Source organism: Diadema setosum, chromosome 15, assembly GCF_964275005.1.
Source record: "Diadema setosum chromosome 15, eeDiaSeto1, whole genome shotgun sequence".
In the NCBI taxonomy this organism is placed as follows: Eukaryota; Metazoa; Echinodermata; class Echinoidea; order Diadematoida; family Diadematidae; genus Diadema; species Diadema setosum.
This window is the reverse complement of record NC_092699.1, coordinates 21,489,796-21,501,944: the sequence shown is the minus strand read 5'-3', so window position 1 is coordinate 21,501,944 and position 12,149 is coordinate 21,489,796. Positions and strand designations below refer to the sequence as shown.

Here is a 12,149-nt window from a genome sequence, read left to right as displayed (position 1 = left end):
TGGATGTCTCAGTCATTGTAAACCCGATTTTCATCAAATAAACTTTGAATTCCTCTTAAAATGGTATTTTCTGTACTATATCATAAGTGTTTTCTTGGTATCTCACAAAAAGTTAAAAGCCCAAATCTCATCTCCACCGATACTGTACCATCCCTTTAATGGCATCCACACTGATGCAAATTGAGGAGGTCCAAATCTCAAAATTTTTGCCAGTGTGAACATGAATATCCCACAATTTTGAATAGGGCGATGAGCATCACAATCCAAATCCCAAGAAATCTTGTGATTATTTTTGAATTATAGCAATTGTTTGAGAAATTGCACGATAATTTGCACTATGGCGAGTGTCTGAATGCTGGAACAAATAATCTTGAGATTTCATATCCTGTATTTGAAAACACATTACAACAGTGCTCAAACGCAGGGGCAAGGATCATTATTTTCATACAGTTGTGGCATGCACAGTTTGGTCAACAATTTATCATGATCGGCAGTTGGCGAAATATTCACATAATGCAAACAGAAGTGTATAAGGCATATGAGAAAAACTGCTGTACAGTAAGACCCCATTTACAGTGCGGGGCTGGGCCAAGCCCAGGCCAAGCCCGGGCTGAGCCCGGCCTCAATTGCAGTATACGGCCCCACAATTTTGTCCATTTACAGTGGAGGGCTCGACCCGAGCTTTTATTTCAAACCTTTCAATATTTTGTTATAGTGGCGTTCTGCTTATAAACAAACAAGCAGACTATTATTGTGAGCGCGCCGGTCACAACTTGTTACAGCATTTGGCCCAGTTTACATTTACAGTGAGAAAAGGCCGGGCTCGGCCGCAGCGGAGACTACCTCTAGAGCTTGGCCAAATGCGTGGCCGATTTTGGTACTGCATTTGGCCCAGTTTGCATTTACAGTGAAATGAAGGCTCAGCTCGGCCACGGCTGAGCCTGGCCTTTTCACTCACTGTATATGGGGTCTTAGTTTTTAGTGACATGATTCACACTCAATCTGACATGCATATTTCGTGTCAAGTGCGAATACCCCCCCCCCCCCCACACACACACACACACACACAGAGCACGGTATACAATGTACTATGTGGTGTATGGCATATTGTATTTGCATTCACATTACGAATTACAGCACGAAATACTGTGGTATTTCACCATAGATCATTATTTGAATGCACCTGTTGATTAGCAATGTACAAATGAGCTCATCATGGTTAACAGAGAGCTATTTGTCCAAGTGTTCATAGATTATAGTTACCACTGGTGATGATGTTAACATGCACCATATCTTTTGTGTGTAGATACCTTCCCAGGTAAGGAAAATATTATGTTCCATTTGCTTTCAGGGCCATTGAAGAAGTGGTTAAAGTTTGGTGGATGACTCATATCATCATCAAGTGATACTCTCTCTGTGAACTTGTGCATTTCAATGAGTAAGAACTCAGTGTATGCTTTCTATTTTAAAGTAAATGAAGTATTTCACATATGTGACCGTGCACCACAAAACAAACAAAAAGTCGCACCCCTTGATTTTAAGTGAGGACTCAAAAAAGGTGAAATGGTTCATCCAAGTCAATCTTGAGTTTTTCATATTTTCTGAAAGAGCTATCCTTCTTTTACATTATTCTTAAGTTTGGGATCATAACACAAATGGGAAAGTGTGTTTTCCGCAGTTTTTCTACAACCCTTTTTTGGGGAAGAGTAGAATGATCAGATTTGTCTTAGAGGCCACTTTTAATGTCTTGGAATCCTTTGCACACTCTTCACTTTCAAGTCTAATAAGTTTTGAAAGGATGACACTACTGCTTTGAAAGTTAGCATTAATCATGGACAGAATGTGTTAATAGAACATGCTCAATTTCAGCTTAATCTGATAATCCCTTCATTGTTGTTGCTCCGGTGTATTGACATCCTGTGTTTTGTCCCTTTCATCGCACAGCTAGCGCAGCTTGGTGAAAGATTAAGCGCTTGAATAGACCCTGTACTTCAGAGCCTCTTCTGTCAGTTCACACTTTTCCAGAGTGTGTGCTTTCTTTCCAGTATTTAGGTAGGTTAGGAGAGTCCATGTGAATTTGAGTTATACATCATTTTAAAGCTTAGAGTCTGCTCTTTCAGAATCTGGCCTTAACTAAAAATCTATGTCTGGCGACTTTTTGTTGGTTTTGTGGTGCAGGGTCACATATGTGGTAGTCAAAAATTTTAATTTCCTATGTGATCATCATAAGAAACTGCAAGCATTGAATTTCTTTCTTCATTATTACAGGAATCGCAGTGGTGATGCTGTTATACAATTTGACTTAGGAAGTATTGGATTCTACAGTGAGAGTGCTCTATATAGGGTCTTGGACACTGCTGTAAGGAGTGCTCAAATTGGCAACTACAATGTCAACCCTGATGAACTTGACTTTGCACCCCTTCCAGGTGAGTCAATTCATGTAACCAACACTGGGGAACAGTTGCATTTTTATTCGACTTTGAGTGTTACACAAAACCTTTTTTCCTCATGATGCAGTGTCAATTCAGTGTTCAAAGATATGTACTACAATGTAATGAATATGTGACCTGCAACATCAAAACATTCTTAGTAAAGTAAACAAAAAAAAAATAATACATGAAACAAATTTATAGTATGATCTGATTGTCACTGTGGTCTGAAGAATAAACTTTTAGCAATAACATGATGAATCAAACTTGTCTAGGATTAACAAGTATAATCCACAAAATACATCTGAAAAAATTAGACTTACACTCAGACACTATTGATTAAGAAAAGGAATAAAATCAATCTTAAAGTGATTTGTGCAACTTTATGCATGGCACTGAAGGTTGAGCTAAATCACCATGTTTTGTAAATACATGTTAGTTTGTTTGTTTGTTTTTGTTTTTTATTCTGCCAATTGATTTGAGAGTTTTTCTCTTGATTAGGGCAAACTTGCATGTGATTCCTTTGATTCAAAATCTAATTTTTATGTTCACTTCAACATAAACAAGAAAAGTGAACTTGGGAGTGACTTCAGTTCTGATTAGCAGCATTGACGTTCCATGTGATTCACATACTGTATCTTTTCTTGAACTGTTTGAAAAAAAAAATGAGAGGACTGCATATGATTCATATCGATATATTATGAACACATAAACAGAAATATTCTCTGAAATCTATATTACTCAGTCATGAATAGTGTTCATTGTGTATCTCCTCTGAAAGATACTGGAACAGACAGGTGTGAATCATCACATCTCTTAGCAGCTTGTCATGATATGCTGACTGTTTATATCACACATGTCTAAAATTGTCATCCTTTTGATGTTTACTTTTCTCTCTGACCTAAACAGACCATATTTATTAGGCCTTGCCATATGACCTCAAGGTAAATTGGGTGAAAGATTTTGCTGATAGACATCAAACACTTTGTGTGACATAGATGTCTTATGACATGAGATAGAATAATTATGTGACACTGTGGTACAATTTCCTCAATGCACACTAATATTTAGTCAGCAATGTTGTCATTTACAATTTTGTTTAACATTTGGTTAAAGTAGTAGTATACTTTAGTAGTATGTATCTTTGCTTTTCTGTCTTTCTTTAACCCCTATGGTGATTACTTCACTGGAAATTAGGAATGCATTAAAAAAAACTGTAATAGCAGCCAGAGAGAATAGCTAGAGGAGAAAAAAAGGGTAATAACATACAACACAGAACTCCCATTGTGATGTCAGGAGGGATGAGGACTGTGTCAGTTCATGTCTGATCAGGAAACCAAAGCAGTAACACTAATTTATGTACTAAAATTGTTCTTCTTTAAGTAATATATCTGTGTTATGCTTATCAATAACTTGAGATAACAACATCAAGGAGGAACTATAACATTGCTCTTAGAAAAAACTGAAGTTTGCAAGGGAATTTGGATTTAACAGGGAACAGGATACACAGATCAAAATTAGAGTAAATTTGACAGTCCCATTCAGCCAGGGTGCTACATAACCACTTGCTCGGTCGGGCAAGCAGATTTCAATTTTGCTGCATAACACTTGCTTGAACATTAATTTTACTTGCCTGAAAAGAAAGTCTAAAGTAGAAGGAAATAATACAAGAAATCATGTGTTTAATAAAAACACAATCATTGGAATAAACAGCAAACATTGATTTGCACACTTAAACACAATGGACTAACAATCCTGGTCCGATCAAGTGTTGCCCTTGCATTGCATTTGGGTTTCTTCACAAAAGTGTTGGAAAGTTGCTGAAATGAAATATGAAGTGCATTGCATCACTAACTTGGGCTTTTGTATGGTTGAGGTTGTGGATGTTTGGGGGGGGGAATAAGTGAAAAAAAAAAGTGTCTTCAAAACTTTTTGCTTGCTCAATTCTGGCAAGCATTTGTTCTCATTGTTCAAAAACACTTGCCCAAATTTGATTTTCACATGTAATTAGAAAGTCATGTTAAGGAACATATAGTTCTTTAACATACTCATACAGAATAGTAACATTGGTTGCAACCACAGGTTGAACAAATCAGATGAGATAAGTTATGATATCTTTACCTCACGACTCTCCCAATGATTCCATCACAAGAAAAAAATATATTGTAATAATGCAAACCTTGTTTTTGAGTGATGTATCATTGACAACCATTTTACCTTTTGCAATCATTATATTCAACTATCACAACAATAATAACTTGATGCAAACAGAATGTGTGTGTGTGTGTGTGTGTGTGTGTGTGTGGAAGATTTCATGTAAAAAGAAAAAGAAGAAATAGTTACTTGTACAGATCACTGAGAGACTTGTGAGTATTTAACATCACCTCATCCAACTTGGATATGTGTTAGGACCGGTGTCACTGTTGTATCACAAAGATACTTGAATCTGTAAATCCTTCAAACATCTTACTTTATTTCCAATTTTAACCCATATCCACTGGTGGCGAAATGCAGTTTATACATAGCTGTTGGTACCTATCGGTACCTAGCTGTTGGAGGCTATTTCATACACGTTCACTAAACTGTGCTGTCTAAAATTCAAGCTGCTGTCTTTGACACTTATGAGATGAAAACTATGGAAAACTATGTATCAACTGTAAGAGAAGTGGTCTTTCATATAAGATGTAAATCAGCATCATGTGCTAAATTACGTGACACCATATGATATATGAATTACATGTTTATGAATAATCATATTGCTCATTCAAAAGAAATCACTACTACTGGAAAAATATTCAGTCTTATACAGAAAAACATTCATCAATCATGAAGTCTTCATAATGTAAGCTTTCAAATGGTATATAACTCATGGAGTATAATGCTTACCAGTAGGCCTATAAAGATATATTGAATGAAAACTGATGGCTGTTGCCTACTGTGGTCTTACTCATAAACCCTATGGGTGGGACTATAGTGAAGTATATAGGCCTACGCATATGGCAGTGTGCGATCTCACATAGATGTAGACCTATTCTGTTAGCTGTAAACCTCAAAAGGTGAATACCAATCTAAACAACAGTGACAGGAAGTGAGGCAAAGGACTGTGGGATGTCAGGTCAGAGTTCACAGGCCTTAATAAGCTCAATAAAATACAAACCATTTCTGCTATGGATTATCCCATATATTGGTGTTAGCAGCATTTGTACGAACCATGGGATGTCCAGGAGATCAGCACATATGGGTTAAAGGAACCTCAGCCATTTGGTTGTTTATAAAATGGAAGAAAATTGCCAATAGCATATTTATTACTCTCATTGTGACAAGTGGTGAAATTTAGACAAGAATGTTGTTGGACTCGAGGATGATGTTGAAATTATATTGCATTGAGAAGTAAAGACTCTGAGGGCCGTTGCATCCAGTCAGAATTGTTCTTAGCTAATGATTTGGTTTGTTTCAGTAACTCCTGAAATTGTGTAGATACCATAGATTACATCTATCCTCGAACTCCCCAAAGAGCGGTGTAACCTCCATATTTAGACATGCTGATAGACAGTGTACAGCTTACTGGGTGTGCAGCATGCACTTTGGTAGGCCAGACAGTTCCAAAGGTTATTAGTCTGTCAACTTTAATCACACTTGTTCTAGAAAATGATGCAAATCAAGGATATTCATGGCATTCAACTTCATGAACGTTTCATGCACTCAAAAATGTATGGTTAGTATGCTGTCAAAGAACATTGAGACAATTGTGTAGACCATAATTATGGTATAATTTTTCTCAATTGGTCCTGTTTGCATCAACATTCTGTTCAGTTTTATCATCTTTAGAGATTTACCAAGATGTTTCAGCATATATTATTATAAAAAAAAAGACAAAATTTATATCTTGTTCCTGGGTGCATACAGGCGCAGTTTTGAATTAGCATACAGTGCCTTGCCACTGGCATAGAATGTTTGAAGACTGCTTCTAGTATAATATAAATGCTTGCAAGCATACCACATCATGCTCAACGTGACCAGGAAGTATTATCCAATGAGGACCACCTTGTGATGTGGTTGAGACCATGTTACAACAATCTACACCAGTTGCAAAAACCTCCCTGGATGCAGATTAGGCTTCAAATGTCCTGTTTGCGAAGTGGAAATGCAGTGAATCATGCCAAAATTATGTCTACCCTTTCTACCTTTGTAGTGTGAAAGAGTTCAAGTTCCAGTCGTTATGCAGCATGGAGTATCTGGTGCAATACTGTAAAGGCCAAAATTTTTGTGTGCATTAAACTTTCACAAATTTTGCAAAGAGTCAAAATTTGCAAAAGTTCTTGTCTACATACTGCATTAACTCTTTTTATAAAATGGGTTCAAGAATGTAGCCAATTGGAAGCGCTGAAATGAGTCACGTGTGCGTGCATTAATTTCTTCAGGTATGCACTGAGAAGAGTCTCTCTTCCACCTCCCTGGCCTGACGTACGTCACAATGTTTACACTAGCAGTGCGCACTCAAGCAGTTGTTACAAGTGCGTCACGCGCTACTATACGCGCTGTCAATCCTGTAAACAACTTTTAGTTCGGGCCGCGGGCTGCCACAACAGCCGGCGGCCTTTCTTGTGCATAACAGTACGTGGCGTACGTATACTCTTATACGTACGTACAGTACTTATGTGCGGGATTTCCGAGTGCGACGTGCGTAAATGTTTGGGACGAACATCTTCGGACATCTTGACTTTTGAGCGAGTGCTACATGTAGCTGACTGGTATTGTCCCACAAAGGTACGTGAATAATGCTGTTAGTTTTCGACCCATTTTGTAAAACAAATGATGCACAGGATAATTTCGTGGCGTTAGTGAAGGTGCGGCGCTCTCTCGAGTATTGACAACGGTTGCAAACATGCACTCGGCTGCGCCTCGCGCCATTGTCAATACTCTCGAGCGCGCCGCACCTTCACTAACACACTCTATCCCGTGCATCATTTGTATAATGTGCCACGTTCGCACGTCCGGCTCAGTCGACGGCGTGCCAACTTCGCATATTCTGCTCAACAAACAAAGCCGCCAAAACCGATCCATAAATCGCTAATCACTGCTAATCCCGCGGCACAATGAAAGCGTTTTTCGTGCTTTTGTTCCTCTCATATACGGCTTGCATTCTATGTAGTGATTGACTATCAAGTGGTGTTCCTGACTAGATTTGCTCGTACATTCTAAGTTTCAGTCACGGTTTTATGTGCAAAAGTCATGCCTTTACAGTAATGTAGCAACTGGTTATTCGAAAGAGAAATTGAAAAATAGATTCGTTATACAATTTATATCGAAACTAAGCTTGGCATTCCTCTTGAACTTTGCCTACTATTATGTCCATCTTAACAGAAATTTGTAGAGGTCATACAAATTGGAAAAACATAATTCTTTCTCAAAGCATGACTACCTTCGTGTCTCGGAATAACGTGGCACACAGGGGGTTTCCACCATGGCACATAAAGAGTTAAATGCCAGTGGCAATTTGTGAAAATTTCATGCAGCAAAAAAGGCTGTTGGCACCACTTTGTTCTATCATGCCACAAATTGTCTGGTTTTACAGTAGTCTTGCAACTCAGAGTGAGTGAAGTGAGTGTCAGATTTGGTAGAGCGTGTCAATTCAGCATCAGTAGTATCCAATGCCTAGATGTGATCAGCACTTCAGTAGATTCCAGAATAAAGCAAAATAAAGCCAAGTTTACACAAACTTTAAAGTGCACAAGACTATTGACTCCTTGTAATGGATACATACCTAATGTGAGGAATGTTCTGATGCGGTGCTTTCCAAGGGATTCTTCTAGATGGATGCCTAAATGCATAACTGCTGAGGGTCAGTAAAGTGGCCCAAAAGGTACATTTTGTACCTTCGTGATAATATCGGCTGGTATTTTGATGAAAACTCATATTTCACTGGAATGTATATATTTTTATCAAAGTAATGCAGAAATAGAGAGTTTCATCATGAAAATGATATTTCACAGGTACAAATGGTATCAAATGTTCATTTTTGCACAAAGTACCACAGAAAAATTATTTTGTAGGACTTCATGGACTTTACAGACAGGATTCACAGTTATGCAAATATCTTAGCAATGAAAAGAGATAAATATCTACAAATTTCTGCAGTTTCCTAGTCTACCAAAGTAGGTAGCAAATTTGTAAAACTTTTCAATAAGATTTGAAAATATATATTTTTCATTCTGGGGGGAAATTGTATTTTTCATTTTTGGGAGAAAATTGTATTTTTCAATATAAAATTTGACATTATGGCATGAAATATTTTAATAGTATTTGAAATCCATCAAAAGGAAATTTCATTTCTGAAGATTTTTGATTTATCCTTTTAAAAATTGTGTACAACATGACATGAACACTGGAAATAAAATGTTTCTTAATAACTTAAAAAAAATTGAGTGGCTCCTCAGCAGTTCATGGGTTGATGATAAAGCACATCCTGGTGGCATAGAAAAGCAATGGCTTACCATATTACGGAGCCTGAACACATGTATTGCCAGAAGTAAAGCAGATCCCACTTCTGTGCCAGACACAGCCAAGAGGATGTCTTGCCATTAATGATTATGATTTCACATATATGTCATTTTTGTACATCAGTTTGGGCTTATTTTGTCTAGTTTTCCTTCTTTTGTCTAATTTTCCTTCCATTCAGGATTTTTGCTTTTCATTTTAGGAGGCTGTCTATCTGTGACTGAATGTGAACATATTCACTTTAGTGTGAAGTTTTTCTGCAAGAGATGTGTGTCCAAAGAAATGAAACTTGTTCAAATAAACATCTCAAAGATTTGTATTCACTTCTAACAGAAATATCTAGATGTGCACAATGCAGTACACAAGCCTAGAGAGTATCTAGAATATCTCTCCTTTTTTTTTTCTTTTTTTTTTGTGGGGGAGGGGATGACAAGTCAATTTTATGTGTGGGAATCACTATCGGTGATTGAATTGTTAATGTTAGTCAACCCTTGAAGTAGATTTACCCTAACAAAGTGAATACTTCCTAATTCAGTGGTTATTAGAGACCAATCATGTTTGCTCATGTGCCATGTAAATAGACTATGGAGATTATGTCCATTTGGAGAACTCTTATCTGAATACAATCTTTCTAAGCTCTCTTGTTTTGCAAACATTCGCTCCAAAACTGCCAGACTGTAACTTTGAGTGAGTATCTATGTGTAATTATTTATAGATTGAAGTGGTTAATTGCTTCCTGAGGAGTGCAGAAATTTATTTAGATTCTTTGAAGAAGGAATTCACCCCATGCTCTTTGAATTAAGGAGTGAAATGTCATTCTATGAGCTTAGACAAGCATTTCAAACTAAAGAGCTGTTGTTCATCAGTTCTTGCATCACTCCAGCAATAATTTTGCGTAGAGTCTGTTATTGCACCTTGGAATAGAAGAGTAAAGTGATATACAAGATTTGAAAATTTGCAAGTGTTACTTGGGCATCTTTTTTTCAGCTTTATCTTTATCATTTTCTCCCCAAATTAATGTGTAGTTTGGTTGTTTGATTCTCTGTTTCATGCTGTTCTTTTTGTTGTCTTTTCTTCAGTTCTGATTACTCTTTGTTTTTCGTATTCAGCCTCCATTCTGAATTCTTGCTTGTTTGCTTTTGTCTGACACTGATTTTGATTTGCAACTCTATTCCTCACAGCCAGCATTCTTTCTTTCTCTTCAAACACATTGCCTTGCTGGCTGTCTTTCATGCTCCTTCTCAGCATCTGGCCTGCTGGTGGCATTTGAGTTTCATTGAGGTCTTCATGTGGCTTGATATCTGCATGCTTCTATGGCTCCTTTTGTTTTATTCTGACTCCCAAAGTCGACGTTAAATTTTCCCTTGCTTTGTTAGTCTGAACACAAACAGATGCCTTGCTGGATTTTGCAGCTTTTGGATACTGCATGATCATCAAGGGTGGCAGGGGCATCATGACTACCTATTAATCAGGAGAGAGAGAGAGAAAAAAAAAAAAAAAACCCAGTGCAGATAAACTTACTGTTGTACAAAAAAGTCTCTAAATCACAGTTTTTAGTTGCACATATTTCAAAAACTACAGCAGATAAATGATGTAGTAAAGATTGATTATTGATACTGTTAGTATTTATTAGTAATATGCACACTTTGTGTGCTTATCCGTTTTGTTAGAATACACACAGTTTATAATGATAGTATTAAGTAGATGGAGGAGAAAAAAAAGAATATATTTATATGTATTTGTGTATAGATTCACTGCACATACTGCACTATTAATGGTGGAGGGAAATTGATCTCGCACACTGCCACTGGACAGGTAAGCCGAAACCTAGAACAGAGTGAGCGTGACGTGATCAACCGAACTGAGCTCATGGACTCCTAATACTAGAGTATGGAGGAGACGTGGCGCAGATAATCAGTCTGATTGAAAAGCGCCAATAAATACAAACAACAACAACACTTTCTCATTCCCTTGAGAACGGCGAGAACATACTTGCCGAAACGTCAGGGATTGGTAAGGCCCTTTTCAGGGCCACTCACATACTCCAGAAAGAATATGTGGTGCACTGTGAAGCCTTCTACCACTTAACTGTTGGAACATATGCAGAAAAGGAAATCATCATCGATAATGTCACTCAATTTCACCCATTGAGTTAAAATATTAGTTTCCTTCAATTTTTTTTTTTTTTATACGGGACTAACATAGATTAGCATCACATATACAATGCAATATTTTATTGATTGGAAAATCAATAACAGTTCAACAATCACAACAAGACCTGAGTAGACAAACAAATAACAATGTCTCCACCAAAATTAAGGTAATAACATAGCAAACCAAAATGGTGTTTGTCAAAAACATCGCTGGAAAGACATTTGTCATTGCTTAGTTTGCCTGATTGTGCCCACACACTATTATAACAGGAAATACAGTATGTCAGACTAGCATAACTTTATGGCGCATTTGCACCATTTCTCAAAATTATATACAGTAGTATAAACAATACTTAGATAAGTGTCTTATTTCTAAGACATGATATACAAGATTTATATGTAAAAAAGTGCCTCAAATTATGTATTCATTTCTATGAATGATACATGTGATTATTTCTCAGAATTTACTGAGAAAGATCCATTTTAGAGTTACTTTCTATACATATAAACATATTACAGTAGAAGTCTACAAAATTGAGAGAAATTCTGAAGAAAACACAGCATTCTGATAGGGCATAGATGATTGTTTGATTCCATTCTTTTTGACATGTCCTGCCATAACATCAACTTCACCAAGCAATCACACACACCCACAAGAACATAGATGAATATCTTCTTGTTATGTCAAAAAAAAGGACAAAAATATTTTATAATTTGGGCTTGGCAAAAATTAAAATTTTTAGATATGGCATCATCTTCCCTAAAGCTGTTTTGATGTTTAGATAAGGTTCCAGTTTCTCTTCATGAATTGCAGTCTGATGGCAGGATTTTGATTGTACTTTTGATTATTTATACCAATTCATAGAAGCACAGAACCAATATGGGTCTGTGCTGCAAGAGCTCCTGTTTAGCTTGAACAGTAGTTAACAATTGAGGGTATCGCCAATACGTAGGTGCCGTGCGCAGAGCAGCGTTTTAGATGCATTATTGGATAGCTCATAGGACAAACTTGCCCTGGTTTTGGCTGCACATGCACCTACATCATGCTCTGTCTTTATAAAGAGGTATT

At 37.0% G+C, this 12,149-nt stretch overlaps 1 protein-coding gene across 1 annotated transcript in view; it reads left to right on the top strand.

Moving 5' to 3' along the window:
* Nucleotides 1-12,149, top strand: part of LOC140238590 (basement membrane-specific heparan sulfate proteoglycan core protein-like) — a 232,048-nt gene that overhangs the window by 82,775 nt on the left and 137,124 nt on the right. Inside the window, exon 5 of the mRNA XM_072318491.1 lies at nucleotides 2,269-2,426. Coding sequence (XP_072174592.1) covers nucleotides 2,269-2,426 — 158 coding nt within the window. The remainder of the gene's footprint in view (nucleotides 1-2,268; nucleotides 2,427-12,149) is intronic.